The 16048-nt window shown below is 41.4% G+C and overlaps 1 protein-coding gene across 1 annotated transcript in view; it reads left to right on the forward strand.

The window, feature by feature from the left end:
- Window positions 1-16048, forward strand: part of dmd (dystrophin) — a 168529-nt gene that overhangs the window by 110519 nt on the left and 41962 nt on the right. Inside the window, exon 63 of the mRNA XM_062517487.1 lies at window positions 15637-15698. Within this exon, the coding sequence (XP_062373471.1) occupies window positions 15637-15698 (62 nt within the window). The remainder of the gene's footprint in view (window positions 1-15636; window positions 15699-16048) is intronic.

A 16048-nucleotide genomic window follows, 5' to 3' on the forward strand; every position in this document is an offset into this window, starting at 1 on the left:
ATTCCTCTTAATGCTGTTTGTTTGAAGTGCATTTCTGAAAAAAAGCAAACAAAAAAAAAGGAAATCAGAATAGGCTTTTCTGAGCATTTAGCCGTTTGCAGTATTCTCCTGAACCTTGGTGTCGCTGTTGTGAAAGGGCTATTGCTACCTACTTTACACATTTCCATTCTTGCAGAGCATTCATTAAAGTTAATGGCAGTATCAACTTAGCCTGGAGATCAGACTCTTCTTCGCAGAGAGTCTGGCCTAGATCCATTGGCATAGGTTTATTTCCTGGTTTGTGGACGCTCTGAAGTTTGAATTCATTGGAGTTCAATCGCTAACATTTGGTAATGACGTATGATGACCACGGGGGACACAACAATAATGATAGGCTCTTGGGAACGCCCTCTGTTCACTGATTGGGCGGTGATGCACTTGCCAGAGTAAACAAAGCTGGATCAAGCTATACCAGTCAGAGTATGAAGACAAATTAAATTGAGTGGAAGTGCGTAGTCAGGCGGCGCCAGGCTAGTAGCAACTTCGTTCTGTGCGTTCAGACTTTGCTTGGTGCTCTTCACCACTGGGGGACATTACCATCTAGTTTCTAGCTGATGAGACGAGTTTGTGTAATCTCCCTAAGTGGAAAGAGATTTTAAGGTTTTAGCAGGTTTTGCTGGAATGCTTTAGCCTAGAAATCTAGACGCACCCTAGCGGCAAAAAATATGTTTTGCCTAGCGGGATGGTCTAGGGTCGCACCGTTAAGGCCAAGCCTGCGTTCGACACCAAGTCAGTAGGTCCAATCAGAACGCTCTGTCTGTGTACAGAGTCCTTGAGCCCGCCTTAGCTCACCTTCGGCTTCCGATATTGATGCCAGGGGGCTGGACCATGCGTCCTCGTTCGACGAGTTGGGTGTGAGACCGTATTGCACAACCATAGAGAAAAACGAAAGATGGATGAGGCTAACGAAGCGCGCTCGCTTGAATTGGCTTTGGAAGAGTTAGTCTTGGGCTTTTCTTTGAAGGTTGAGCAGATAGAAGCACTCAAGTCTTAAAGTTTCTCAAGTTTTAAAGAAGGATGTATTTGCTGTTTTGCCGACCGGCTACGATTGGTCACAAATGCTGGCCTATTACGTGCAGAGGCAGTTTGAAAGACAACTGTTCATCCCACCCACAGGCTTCAGCTCTGTGAATGGTCCGACCCCAGACTATACATTTCTGTATAGTTTGGCTTGCCGTTTTTATCTAAATTAATGTTTCTTTGTTTTTTTAAGATGTGGTCTAGGCCAGTGTTTCTCAACCGGGGTGCCGTGGCACCCTGGGGTGCCGTGTGGCCTCCTCAGGGGTGCCGCAGAAACGTGTCTGACACTAGGCTAATCAAATAAAAAAAAAAAAAAAAAAAAGCATAATTTCGGAATCTTTCCTCTAGCTTTATCACGCAGATAAGTAAATTGCGGCCACACATCAGAGAAAATAGATATTTTTTTCTAACCCTGAAGCTGCAAGCCGTAGCCTGTATGACGTCTATAAATTGGTTACTTTTGTTTACTGCGTGCGATATCTGATGAGTTGTCAAGTCATAGCGTTATTGTGTAGCGGTTAATTAGCAACATGGCCAGGTTTTTGAAAAAATATCTGAACCTGTGCCCTCAATATCACCCTCTCTTCGTCGTGTGGTTATTCAGTGAAGGAGGTAGAGACCGTCAACAAGGGCTTTGGTTTGCTGGGCAGATATTGACAAATGCGGCCGCGCTGTCTACTGTGCATGCGGAAGAGTGTAGGCTACTGTAGTTTTTACACCGGGAGTATGGAGGAGGCTATGACTTTGCTGCATTACCCGCAGCGTGTTAGAAAGATGCAAAACTGTTAAGTGGCATTAGGGCGCTTTATACACGTAATACTTCCCTCGATCATCACTGACAAGTGCAGAATTTTTCCGCGATTGCATTCACATGCTGTGGTGGCAACATTACGGCCAAATGATTAAGTCAGCAGGAGGAAAAGTTCCGGTAGCAGATATACGGACATCAGAATTCAGACAGCACTAAAAAAAAAAAAAGTAAAAAGTCTGTGGCGTGAACATTGCGAAAATACACGTCTGTCTGAAAACGGCTTGAGAAACGTCAGTCTAATGACAATTATGCTACATCACGTTCGGATTCAAGTACTACAGAGAGCGCCCTAGAGCTGTGGACCAGGAGCTATACGTGTGTGTCTGTCATCCTTTCCTGCGAGAATAGAGCAGCTGTATTCATCCTTGCAGGCCCAAGTCTCTCACTGAGTCAGTGTAAGTCACACTCCTGTGTGTGTGTGTGTGTGTGTGTGTGTGTGTGTGTGTGTGTGTGTGTGTGTGTGTGTGTGTGTGTGTGTGTGTGTGTGTGTGCGCGCGCACCTATGAGTTTTTTGTTTTTTTTTAAAGTTTGGGGTGCCTTGAGATTTTTCAATCATGTAAAGGGTGCCGCGACTGAAAAAAGGTTGAGAAACACTGGTCTAGGCTATATGAAATGCCTGAATGTAGACTATGTGGTTGATGCCTGCAGAAAGACACCTAACTATAATCAAACAGTCCTGTGCATCAGTGCAGCCTACTACAATGCGAACTGACAGCTGTTGTCATGGAAAGGATGTTATTTAAAAAAAAAAAAAAAAAACCCTGTGGTTGTTCGCCGCCAAATTTCCGCTACTGGGTGCATTTTAACATTACATTGTTGCACGACAGGTCGGGAACGTTGAGTGTAAATCACCTTTTAGCCTTAAAATTCTTTGTGAATATGGGCCCAGGTCAGATAAGACATCACACTGGCATCATGTTGACATACGTGTGGCAGTTTTACACATATGGTACACTGTATAGATATACATTTACAGTTTTTCATTTGGCAGACACATTTTTATCCAAAGTAACAGCAATAGAATAACATTTAAGCATTTCAATAGTTAAGCTACAGAGCTACTAGCCTGGTCCTACCATACTCTCAACATTCATAATGTACAGAGATTCTGGCCACTTTCCATTGCGAATCGTGAACTTCTCTTGGAATGCGATAACCAATTGCTAACGTTTGATTGTGACGTGACATGCTCAAACTAGCGCATGACCACAACGTCATCGTTCTCAGCTACTCCTTCTGTTTGCTGATTAGACCTGCACATTTTTGTCTTGAGAAAACCCGCGAATATACTGCAGACCCAGACGACGTACTAAAGGGAAATGAAAACTGAGCGGAATTACGTAGGAAGGTGTCAGGCTACAGAGCTACAGCAGTAGAATAACATTTAAGCGGCCCCAGCCGTGGCGCAGCTGGCTGGGGCGCCTGCGCCGCGCGCCGGCGACCCGGGTTCGATTCCCGCCCCCGTGGTCCTTTCCGGATCCCACCCCAGCTCTCTCTCCCACTCGCTTCCTGTCATTCTCTCTACTGTCCTGTCCAATTAAAGGCATAAAAAGCCCCAAAAAATAACCTTTAAAAAAAAAAAAAGAATAACATTTAAGCTACAGTGCTACAGCAGACTAGGAATTACCACTGCATCTGTCAATTCTAGTACTAGAGGATTGGGGTGCTTATATGTTAAGTGCTAATATGGTAGGAGGGAAAGTGGTTAAATAGGAAGTAGATGGGGAAGAGAGGGAAGGAGGTAGAGTATGGAAGTAAGTGAAGACAGTGGTAAGTGTGCATCAGGTGTGTAAAGGTTGTCAGGAGTGCTTGGAGAGGAGGAATTCTTGGAAGAGTTGTGTCTCCTAGAGTTTTTTTTTTTAAGTCAGAGAGGGGCACCCTTGCTCTGATGGGATTTGACAGATCGCTCCACCATCAGGGATCACAGATGGGGGAAAAAACTGGATCGCCATAGGTGTATGGGTGTGAGGGTGGCAGTGTCAGATGACGTTCCTTGGACGAGTGCAGTCACTGAGGGGGTAGAAAAAGCCTTAGTGAGAGCCCTTAAAGGGATAATCCGGAGTGAAATGCACTTTAGATCAATTTTTCGGACTATTGGGAGTACATACGTTGAGTTGACACCAAAATCATGTCATTCGGATGTATTTTGAGAAAGTTCGAGTTCACCGTTTTTAGCCAAAACTCGTTAGCCTGTAAGTGACCGGGGCAGGTCCTTTCGCCACTACAAAACGCTATTTTTATACCTCTTCTACTGTTCCAAACAACGCTACACTTACGTGGTAGTGAGTAGAGGGTCCCTAAAGCCAAACCGAAGTATCCTCACGTCTTTATGTGGTCGGATAGAGAGTCCCGACTGAATTTAATCGAGTCAGTACCTTTCCGGAAATGTTAGTAAAGTGTTGTTGAAGCGTTGCGCAGCTGCCACAGCGACATTTCCGGAAGGTACTGACTCGATTAAATTCATTCTGGACTCTCTATCCGACCACATAAAGACGTGGGGATACTTCGGTTTGGCTTTAGGGACCCTCTACTCACTACCACGTAAGTGTAGCGTTGTTTGGAACAGTAGAAGAGGTATAAAAATTGCGTTTTGTAGTGGCGAAAGGACCTGCCCCGGTCACTTCCAGGCTAACGAGTTTTGGCTAAAAACGGTGAACTCGAACTTTCTCAAAATACATCCGAATGACATGATTTTGGTGTCAACTCAAAGTATGTACTCCCAATAGTCCGAAAAATTGATCTAAAGTGCATTTCACTCCGGATTATCCCTTTAATTAGGGGTGCAGACCCAGCAATCACTTTGCATGCAAGCATTAGTGAATCCAATTTGATGCTGGTGGCTAAGGGAACCCAGTGGAGCTCAATGAACAATAGAGTATAACATGCACCCTTTTTGGATGATTGAAAACGTTCTGGTCCATCTGTAACAGTTTTACTGCACAAGTTGGCAGGCCTGTGAGGAGATCATTGTAGTAGTCAAGGCGTGAGATAACTATGGCCTGTAAGAGCTGAGGTGAGTGTTGGGTAAGGTACAATCTGATTGTCCTTATATTGAATAGTGCGAAGCAGAACAACTGGGCGACAGAGGCAGATGGTCAGAGAAGGTCAGAGAAGGTTAGCTGGTCATTAATCATGACACCTACGTTTCTTGCCACCTTGGTAGGTGAAAGAGAGAAGGTGTCAGTTTTGTTGTTGATGTTATGATGTATGGTTTGCTTGACTGGGAAGACCCGTAGTTCATTCTCAGAGAGGTTTAGCTGTAGGTGATGTTTTCTCATTCAAGCAGATATGTCAGAGAGACAGCCCGAGACCCAGACATCATAGAGGATCTGCATAGCAGTGATATGAAAAGCCATGTGAGTGGATGATTGGGCCCAATGTGGTGGTGCACACAGCAAAGAAAAGGGGCCCCAGTGCTGAGCATTGGGCACCACTGTGGCAAGGTCACAGCCAGGTTTGCGTAAACAAACGAGAAATTTGACTCCGGTTAATCTTTGCTCTCATGGTACAACACTCGACAAATAAAACATAAAAATAATAAAAATACAGAACAGAAGAATAGAATGAAGGGAAGTAGAACTAGGCTAGGCATAAGAATAAATACAGAAAATTTGCAAATAATTAGAAAGTATTAAACACGCTAAGAAAAAGCAGTACTCAAAGGCAAGGAATGGCAAGGAACAAACATATTATTATAATTATAATTGTTATTATTTTTAACCTATTATGATTATTTATTAATTATTATTATTTATTTGTGTATTTACAAAGAGCTTCACAAAAGCAAAACAAAACAAAGCATAAAATCATCAGGCTTCAAACCAAAACAAACATTCAGAATTGGGTGAAAGTAGGTGGTTGATCAGCTGTGTTCTAAAGAATGTTTGATTCAAGTTTAGCTTGTGTAATGTTAGTAAACCTGCTGTCCTGTTCGTCCAGTTAGGACTATTTTCCTGACACTGACTGGCATTCTGTAGGTTACATTATCCCTTAAAAGCCTGAAAGCCGAGTTCTGAATAGTCTGAAGCAGTGTATGGCTTTGTGGTTAAGGCAGGTAGTAAGACTGCTGCTGCATCCAGGTGTGATGAGATGGATGCATGCAAAATAGTCTCTGGGCCCTATTTTACACCTGGTGCTGTGTGGTGCCAGGTACAAATATAGTTTATGGTCAGCACAGTTGACATTCTAAATATAAAAATCAAATAAATAAATAAATGTCCTCCACAGGTCTCTTTTAACTATGATTTAAATCTAAATAAAGAGTCTGACCATTGCATTTTGCCATCAGACCTTTTCATGTCAAAACAACTATGAAACAGAAATGTTCGCCACATGACACAAGTCCCCTTTTTGAAGAATACCCACACCCTGATTGTATGACATCTTATTAAGATTGTCTATCCTACAGCTAGACATCACTCGCTCTTTAATATTTCATTTACTAGCTCTCATATTTCAAATATGGGCCAAATATGCAGTGAGTAGGCCTATCCAGCCAAAATATCTAATGACACAGGCCTATTCGCCTAGTCCTACTATTGTTTGATCATACACAATTGTCAACCCAGGTGCAGCTGGGACCTTGGTGCAGGTTTTCCAACTCATGGCCTGTGCAAATCTGCTTACATTCACTTCAGTTAATTTCGTGATTTCAGATCCTGCATTTCAGTTATGATCAATAAGACATTGTCTGATTAGATAAATAACTGAGACTATTGATATAGAGTATTTTTGCCAATTGTGTGACCAGCCTATAGGCTACTCAAGGACGCAGGATATGCTGATTTAGGTATGGAGTGTCAATGTGACCTTGATTTAACTTGCCATTGATTAAGGTGGTTCCTTATGAAAACATGCCTAGGTTTTGGAGTGGGATAGCCTATAGTCTAAATTACACCTGACTTGTCTTACGCTGTGACAGTGCAATGCTCTTTCGTTGATGTTCTGCGCTAATTTGTCTGGGGGAAGGGAACTCACGTTAGCTCCGCCTTGTCTGGCTAGACTTAGCTAGAGAATTGCTGTGCATAGCTGCGACCGAGTGGGTCCTGTGTGAAGATTTCTGCCGCGGTGGAATTCGCCCTTTGTATCACGGTTGACGTTTCTCAATACAAATTTGGATTGATCTATGCGACAGGCGATGAGGGAGCAAATAAGAAAGTAAGTAGCTAACTGCTGTGTGACTAGTATGTCGTGTGTAGCTAACTGATCCGTAGGCGCTATCTTTATATGCTCATAGATCTTGGGGGATGGGGAGGTATGGTGGGGGGAAGGGGGATTGCTCTTCACTAGTAACGGTAACGATAGGTAGTGCCAGCTGTGGCAGATGTTCTCGGCTGTGAGCGACCCAGCAGGTGTGCCTTTTTACATTGATCCCTTACATCCGCCCATTTTGTCATGGAGAGTTGAAAACTACGCTTGCAATTCCATGTGTCCTGCGCTCAATCAAGATGATCTGTCGACGTAGAAACGATGCCTCCGCCACCATGTCTTGTCTCCATAACGGTAGCTTGTTGTTTTGATAACGTTTGGGTAGTTTATCCCAAATGTGTCTCCCGCCAGGATATCCACCATCGTTCTTTGATTTGCGGTTGAATCTGCTGATCACATTTGATCTGTACTGTTGTGGGCTAGGTAGGACAAGCGACCAACCCAGTCTGTTAACGCCCCTCTGATTTTCCATAAAGCGCGCACATTATGGACTATTTTCTATGCTGTATCAGTTGTGTTCCAAGACCATGGACACATCCGTTACTATGCCAGAGGATGTAACCATTGTACGAAAACGGACACATCAGCATGTCCATATGCTGCCTACCTGGACACTTGAAATGGTAGCTAGATTTCTAAACATAGTCGAACACTAGACAGTAGACACACGAGACCTGGCAATGTAACAGTCATCATTTCATAAATTTACAAAATATGCTAACTTTTATTTATCTTGCACTAGTGTCTTGATGAATAGGTTTGGTCCAAATCTGAATCAACCTTGATACTGGATGCTAGCTACATAAAATGTAGCTACTTAATCATAAAGTATCAACTAACATGTAGCATTATTTTGCCACTTTAAGTGTAGTAACTAAGCATAGCAGCTAGAGATATTGAAACATCTCCTAGAGCAAGAGAAACAGGTCAAGGCACTGTATTGTCTCTATTTCAAAATAGTTTTAAATGTTTCAATTCATGGCTATGACATGTAATTGTATTTTAGCCTAAACAATTGCATTTGCAGTGTAACAAATGCACAGTGAGGTCAGCACGTTTTTAAATACAATTTGTGCTATTATAGGACTGAATGGTAAGATATGTCCAAACTAAGGTTTGCTAATAGCCCATCCCAATCCATGATTCAGGCTAATGATTTATTATAAGTACACTATTTAGAGCATATCCATGTATGAAGAAATTCTCACTGAATCATCTCAGCCAGAGTGATTTGAGTGATTATCTATGTGATGAGTGTCCCACTTCCTAAGCCAAAGGAACTAGTCAGGTATACTTCCTGCACGGTCCGCTGCAGTCTGATATCAGGACATTTGTTTTGATTTTGTAAAATGATTCCACCTGGCATAGTCACTGGTTCCACCTTGTAGCTGCCATGGTTGGCTGTGAGTGAGAGCCCTGCGTTTGAAGAGATCCTGGAATCATTTTTCCACCAGACTCTAAACCTAGGTGATCATTAGCTAAACCTCCCCTTTCAGTAGATTCATTTGATGAGCCTGATGTAGCACACCCCTAAATAAGTTCTACACAGAAGTGCTGCCACAGACCACAGTCAAATGATTCTTAAAGTCCACAAAGTAAAACAGCTGTTATTACCATATTTGATGTGAAATTGTGGAAACTCACACAGGCAGCTGATGACAACATACTGTGATTGTATGCACATAGTTACATTTTAGTCACTTTTATGGTTTGTAGTTTTAGTATAGTTTAATTGGTGAGAACTGAAAACATTTTATAGTAGATTAAATGTAATTACATCTCAGTGTTTAGTATTGCATTGGGTGAGAAGGTTCTGTTTCTAAAGATTTGAAAGTAGTATATTTATTAATATGACCTGTTAGTGGGCATATTCTAGCATATGCTCCAGACTCTACTGACAATTAATAATTAAGCCTTAATTTACCTTAACTGATACCTTCAGGAATATTCTGCGGTTAATAAAGTATGCTTCTGTATGATAGATAATGCCAGATGCTCAATTGCAACATAAAAAACACTTACAGCATAAATCCGGAGCGATTTCAACCCAGGTTCTATTTCACCATGACATCAAGTTGAACACGACCTTAAGAGCTAGTTTACGTTGACTGAAGGAGTACTGAATTTAACCAGCGCCTCCAGCCAAAAGCTAACAGTGGAAATGCTTTGGCAGGCTACCAAACATATCCAAAATTAAACAAATTTAACCACTTATGATGCTCAGAATAGAACTTGATACTCATAATCTAGCTCTTGAAGGTGTGTTCGCCTCGTTGTCATGGTGAAATAAACCCTGGGTTGAAATAGGGCTGGGCGATATGCCTGAAATCTGTATCACAAAGTGTTTCATATCGGTCGATATCGATAATTATTGAAACATTGTATGACCTCTTAGAATAAGGACCAGTTGGGTTATTAAACTTAACCTTCCTCTGTTTGTAGGCAAGGATGCATGTCCCTGGCTATGTAATATGCCACTGCCTGAGTTATGTCCTTATGGCGTTTAGATGCTGGGCTCCAGACTAACCTTTTGCGTTGGTTGCACTGGTGTGCCTCACTTTTGTTTTTTAAGGTGCACCAGCACAAAATGTAGGTGTACCCACATTTTTCATTGAGTCTCCTTAAAGGGATATTCTTCCATTTTTGGAAATAAGCTCATTTCCCACCTCCCCTTGAGCAAAACAATTGACCTTATCTCCGTTCATCCAGCCATTCTGTGAGTCTAGCGATACTTTTAGCTTCAGCCTAGCATAGATCATTGAAATGGATTACACCAGTAGCATCTCACCTGTTAGCATTATGTTTAGAAGTGACTTAGATTTCCGGTAATTTTCCCATTTAAAACGTGTCTTCTCAAGTTAGAAAGTGCGATAAGACCAACTGTAAATGAAACCTGCCGTTTTTCTAGGCTGATTTGACATGGAACTACACTCTCATCTGGCGTCATAATCAAGGCAAGTTGCAAACGTACCATGGGCGCAGTGATATCACACAGCATCTGAAAATAGTCCCCATAGACAAGCAGTAGTAGTGCCTGATATCACTGCGGGTAGAGTATTCTAAGATGCAGTTGGCTTTCCATAGTGTTGCCTTGTCATTAAGTGATGTCAAGAGACTGAAGAGGGCCAATGATTTTAAAACATATGTATACAATGCTATGGAGGTGTTTCTTATTTTTGATTGAGAGGGAGTGAAACCAGCATATAGACGAAAAAATACTCTCAATAAGGAGGTGTAAAACATTTTGAGAATCTTCCTGCTCACTCCAAAGGAGTATAGCTTCCTCAAGAAATACTGCCTCTGTGTTTAAGTCAAAATGCAGTTTGTCATCAATGACAGTGCCCAGGTATTTGTACTCCTGTACAACTTCAACTGGTTGCCCATGTATTGTAGTTGCAGTCCTGCATCCTCCATGCTTGTTGAAGTCAATGAACATCTCCTTGGTCTTTGTAACATTTAGCTCCAAAAAGGAGCTATCACACCATTCCACAAACTCACTGAACAGGCCCGTGATCTTGGACAGAACCAGATAATAGGGAAAGGAGAACAGTGTCTGCAAACTTCACCAGATTACGATCGATATGGTGGCTTCAGTCATCTGTGAACAAGATGAAAATCAGTGGTGAGAGGACACAACCCTGGGGTGAGCAAGTGGACATGTATCTGATGTTAGAGAACCTCTTGTTGACCAGCACCTTCTGTGTTCTTTGGGTGAGAATGTCTGTGATCCACAGCTGATGATCCAAGTTGAAACAGCTCATAGGTTTTTTAGCCAGCATGTTCGGTTGAATGGTGTTAAAGGCAGACGAGAAATCCACAAATAGGACTCAGGCAAAATAATTTGGGCTTTCTAGGTGTTCATGGATGGCATTCAATGTGTAGATTTAGGCATCATCCACCCCTCTTTTCACACAATATGCAAACTGAAGAAGATCCATCTTTGAAACTGTGCTGTTGATAATATGAGCTTTCACAATCCTCTCAAAGGTCTTCATGACAAGAGAGGTAAGGGCAAATGGGTCTCTCATTCAGGACATTGAGGCTGCTCTTCTTGGGAATAATTGTTGAGTGTTTCTAAGACTGGGGGACAGTGGCAGTAGATAGAGACCTCTGGAATATCAGATGGAAAACTCCTCCAAGCTGCTCAGCACAGTATTTCAGTGTGTATCCGCAGATGTGATCTGGACCAGGGGCTTCCTTGATCTGTGTCCTTCTGAAACATCCCACCACAGACTCAACCATGACAATGATGGGATCACACGGGGTCAAGCTAGTGATGGTATCCGCCAACTGAGACTGGTGATCTTTCTCAAACCTAGTGTAAAAAGCTCAAGCTCAATGAAACGGAAAAGCGCAATTTGACATTTTCAGCTACCGCGACAGGCAGTCTGCGTCTTTACCTCATTGTGGCCTGTTTGTACATACCTCGCCATCTTTTTATGCGCATGTTGCAAACGCCTGAAGTGGGTGCAGAAAACATCTGCCCCATAGTGTCCCACCTTGATCAGAACATCTTCACATTGTATTGGTTAAAAACCTCAACAGACTATAGAACCTTCCCTCCATTTGAAATGGGAATTACATTTCAAGTGAAAACCACCCTATTATGAATACACAAGCTACCGTTGTGTTATCGTTACAGGAAGTAAAGTGGAACCAAGTTAAGTAGGGCATACTGTACGTGTCTTGCAGCAAGATGCTACGCCATCTGGTGGACAAACTCCGTAATGTCAATACTGGAAATGCAGTCTTAATGAAAGAGCAATATTTGTTTTGCCTTCACTGAATTATGTTATATTTATCAGTAGTTATAATTGCCGATACCGATAGTTTGGAAAATGCCTCGGTTGACATCGGCTGATAATATCGACCTGTTGATAAATCAGTCGGGCTCCAGTGTGTGTGTATGTATGTCTCTGTGTGTGTGCGTGTGCATCAGTGTGTGTGTGTGTGTGTGTGTGTGAAAGAGAGCATGTGAGACAGTCCTGCTTTGTAGCTCCTTTCCTCAACATCCTCTGCCAGCAGCCCTTCGCTCAACTCCACCATACACCACCCATGGGTGCACAGTCACTAAATGTACACATCAAATAATTTATTGTGTGCCCCCCATAGATGAAATTCCATGAAACTACATTTTTCCATAAAACTCTAGTGGGGCAACGTACCCACCAAGTTTCATGTTCCCCTGTGTTTTGGTGTCCCAGGAATCTTTAGCAAGAATTCAGGAAGTTTGACAATCCCTATACTGCTACGCAAGCAACATTCATTATTTCTTTTTTTAAGAAAGTTTCAGTAGTCTGATCAGAAGTAGTCTCTATGCTTACACGGTAGTCCACTGTTAAACACAGTGCAGGTTGAAACATTTCAAATCAAATCAATTTAATTTTACAAATTAAAGCCTATTTTACTCTATTTATCTGTTTATAATATATTAGTCTGAAGTAGTGTGTATCTGTGTTTCCCCTTGACATTTTTCCAGCAGATGTGCTGTTACTTTCCAGAAGTTGTAACCAAGCTGGGGTCCAGGGCCATGGGGGGCATACAATTCATCATTTTACTTTCTAGTATATTGCATTGTTGCAGATTGCACAAATGAAACAAAAACATGTTTTACATGTTGTTTTGTGCACTGAAAGCCTTCAACATATATGTTAAAATATCTATTTTAGACTGTAGAAAAAGACAGGGTTGTGGGTAGGGATGGGTATTGATAAGTTTTTATCAATATCGATGGCATTATCGATTCTGCCTATCAATCCAATTCCTTATCAATTCTCTTATCGATTCCCAAAAAATGTATGTGCACCCACATTTTTCATTGCATCGCCTTTAACGCCAAAAGGTCACCTTTTATCGCTCTCCTTTCATGATGTGAATGATTTGTTAACAATAATGCGTAGAAAAAGCTTGTCTTTATTTAAAACACAATAAGGAATATACATATTCTTTATAAAGAATTATAAAGATGTATAGCCTACAGTATATATATCATATAATATCATTCTTTATATATTCTAATCTATACTAGGCTACTGACATTTCTGATATTCATGACATTCATGACTATTCATATTACAACTCAGCTAAATATTAATTCAGCTGTCGGCTTGAAGCCTCAAATTGTAAACAAAGTAGCATAGTTGGCTAGCTTATTATAGTGTACTGGTTGGACTGTTCAGTTTCCCCACGTGTGTTTAAGTTGCAAGGTAGGCTAATACTTTTTCTCCTTGGGACAGACCCTTTTGAGTCTTAGAGTTGGAAAACATTGAGATGATCAGTCAACTTGAATGCAAGAGTTTGAATCAAATTTGTGCAGTAGCCTACGCTATGATGCTACCCGAAATTAATTATAATGTCGCTAGTTGTCTTCTATGCGTCATTGCTTTCACGATTGTGAATGTGCATGTCGAGGGGCGGGTGTCCATTGAGCACGCACGAGAGAGGGAGAGGGAGAGAGAGAGAGCGGGCCAAGGGGGCTACTTCTATACAGTTTGGCAAAGTTGCACGCATAGTCTACAATTAAAACTTGTGAAGGAGACGTATGCTTTCACCCGAGCTGCGGCAGCGTCAGGTGCACCAATGCGACCTAGATTTATTTTCAGGCACACTCTTAAACATTTTGGGCGCATACTCTGGAGCCCTGGACCGGGCAACGTTAGCACCCCTCCGTAGGCTGTCGAACACATGACACTCTTGGAGCTTAATCCCATGCTTCACGGACAAATGTTTGAACATATTGCTGGTATTACTACCGATAACAATACTGTACTGGTTGCAGACGGCAGAATATTCATCACGTTTAGTGAAATGGGGCCAGGCTTTGGATCTCTTCCTCCTCTCGGGGTTTACTTGTAGTATGAGTCGTCGCAGAGGGCGTGTAGTAACACAACATTTCAGGAAAACCGGAAAAAGTCCGACGTCATGCAGGCTGAGGGAATCGTTAAGGGAATCGATAACAAAAAAGACGTACGATGTCGATGGAATTGATAAGTTAAACCCGGTTCCAAGACGGAACCGGTTATCGATGCCCAACCCTAGTTGTGGGTTAGTTCGCTAAATCAAGACAATAACTTAACAGCAATAACAATAACAATAACCGCATCATGCATCCAAGATTTTCTCTAAACATCTTGAGGTGTTTGTTAGCTAATAGTATGCAGTGTTAATGTTTTCCACATAATTCTAATCTAATTAGAGCCATATTGTTTCTGTTTCTTCTTATACTTGTTAGTCAGACTTTTTATTTTTTTAAAAAAGTCTTGAAATGTCACTGCAACTCATGGTTGATATATCGTCTCAGCTACACACACCTAATTGAAACGTTGAACTTTTTTCAGATGACTCAAGTAAGTATAGTAGTAGAGTATAGAATCAGGGGGAAATGCAAAACTACTAAATACCTCAATCATCGTAGGCCATTATACTGGGTTTCTGAGGGTAACATTTGTTTATATTTTGCTTTTAAAAAAGGATGAATAATTATTTGCTTATGGGGGAAGTTAACCATGAATTATCTTGAGACTCTTATACCAGTTGAACAGTTCAGAATTCCGAATAGAATTGTAATGAGTCATTGAGTAGCTTGCATGATTATTAAATTACTATATGATACCAGATTACAGAATTGAGAACTGATCTTCTCCTAGTTATCCTCTGGTATAACGTCATCAAGTCTGAGCATTGAAGTTAATGCTCAATACATAAAATGAGCTCAAGAGCATGAAAAGTCTAAATGTTAAAGGGATCGTCCACGATTTGGGGAATTACATTCATTTTCCTCCCCTTGAGTTAAACAATTGATTTCTACCTTTCTCCGGTTATTCCAGCTGTTCTCTTAGTCTGGCGACACCACTTTTAGCTCCAGCCTAGCATAGATCATTGAATCTGATTAGACCATTAGCATCTCGCCTGTTAGCATTAAGTTTGAAAGTGACTAAGATTTCTGGTAATTTTCAGTCACTAACCAATTCATCTGCTGCAGCTCAACCTTGTTGCTGGAAGTTACAGAGACATTGTGCTGCTATGCCCATGGTGGTCCTTCATTATTATGCTAGAATGAGAGTATAGTTCCATGTGAAATCAGCCTAAAAAATCACCTCCATTTTTCGTTGGTCTTATTACACTTTCTAACTTGAGAGGAGCCAATTTGTAAATAGAAAAATGACCACTTTTAAACGTGATGCTAGCAGGCGAGAAGCTAATGGTCTAATCAGATTCAATGATCTATGCTAGGCTGGAGCTAAAACTAGTATCGCCAGACTCAGAGAACGGCTGGATGAACTGGAGAAAGGTAAAAATCAATTGTTTAACTCAAGGGGAGGTGGAAAACTAGTGTAATTCCCCAAATGGTGGAATATCCCTTTAAGTGAAGGTTCAGTTGCATCTCTCTCTCTCTCTCTCTCTCTCTCTCTCTCTCTCTCTTACACAACTTGTCATAATAACAATGGCAATACTAATGACAATAATAATAGCAAGTCTTCATAACAATAATAACTATAAACATTATAAACTATGACAATGTAATATTAACTAATTATCTATCTATCTTTTCTCCTCAGCCACCAGACACAGACAACAAGCTGGGATCATCCCCAAATGACCGAACTCTACCAGTCTTTAGGTCAGCCATTGGGTCTTAACCAATCGTGTGTGTTGATTGTGGATATGTCAATGTGTTAAATAGTTTCCTTGATGATCCTTGATGATGTATGTCAGTGTAACATCTGTAGACAGTTTGCATAACCTATATCATGAATCAATTTAAATTTGCAAGCATTTATTGGCATGCAATTTGGTGTCATTGACTCTCATCTTTGAGCTGTTTACCAACTTTTAAAATAGTGCAGTGCTTCAGGACAGAAGTATTATAGAGCCTGATGGCTGACGAAATGAAAGAACTGCGGTAGCGTTCCATTTTGCAAAATGGATGCAGTAATCTATTGCTAAAGGAGCTGCCTAGCACTCTTACTG

This window comes from Sardina pilchardus, chromosome 17 (genome assembly GCF_963854185.1).
Source record: "Sardina pilchardus chromosome 17, fSarPil1.1, whole genome shotgun sequence".
Classification (NCBI taxonomy): domain Eukaryota; kingdom Metazoa; phylum Chordata; class Actinopteri; order Clupeiformes; family Clupeidae; genus Sardina; species Sardina pilchardus.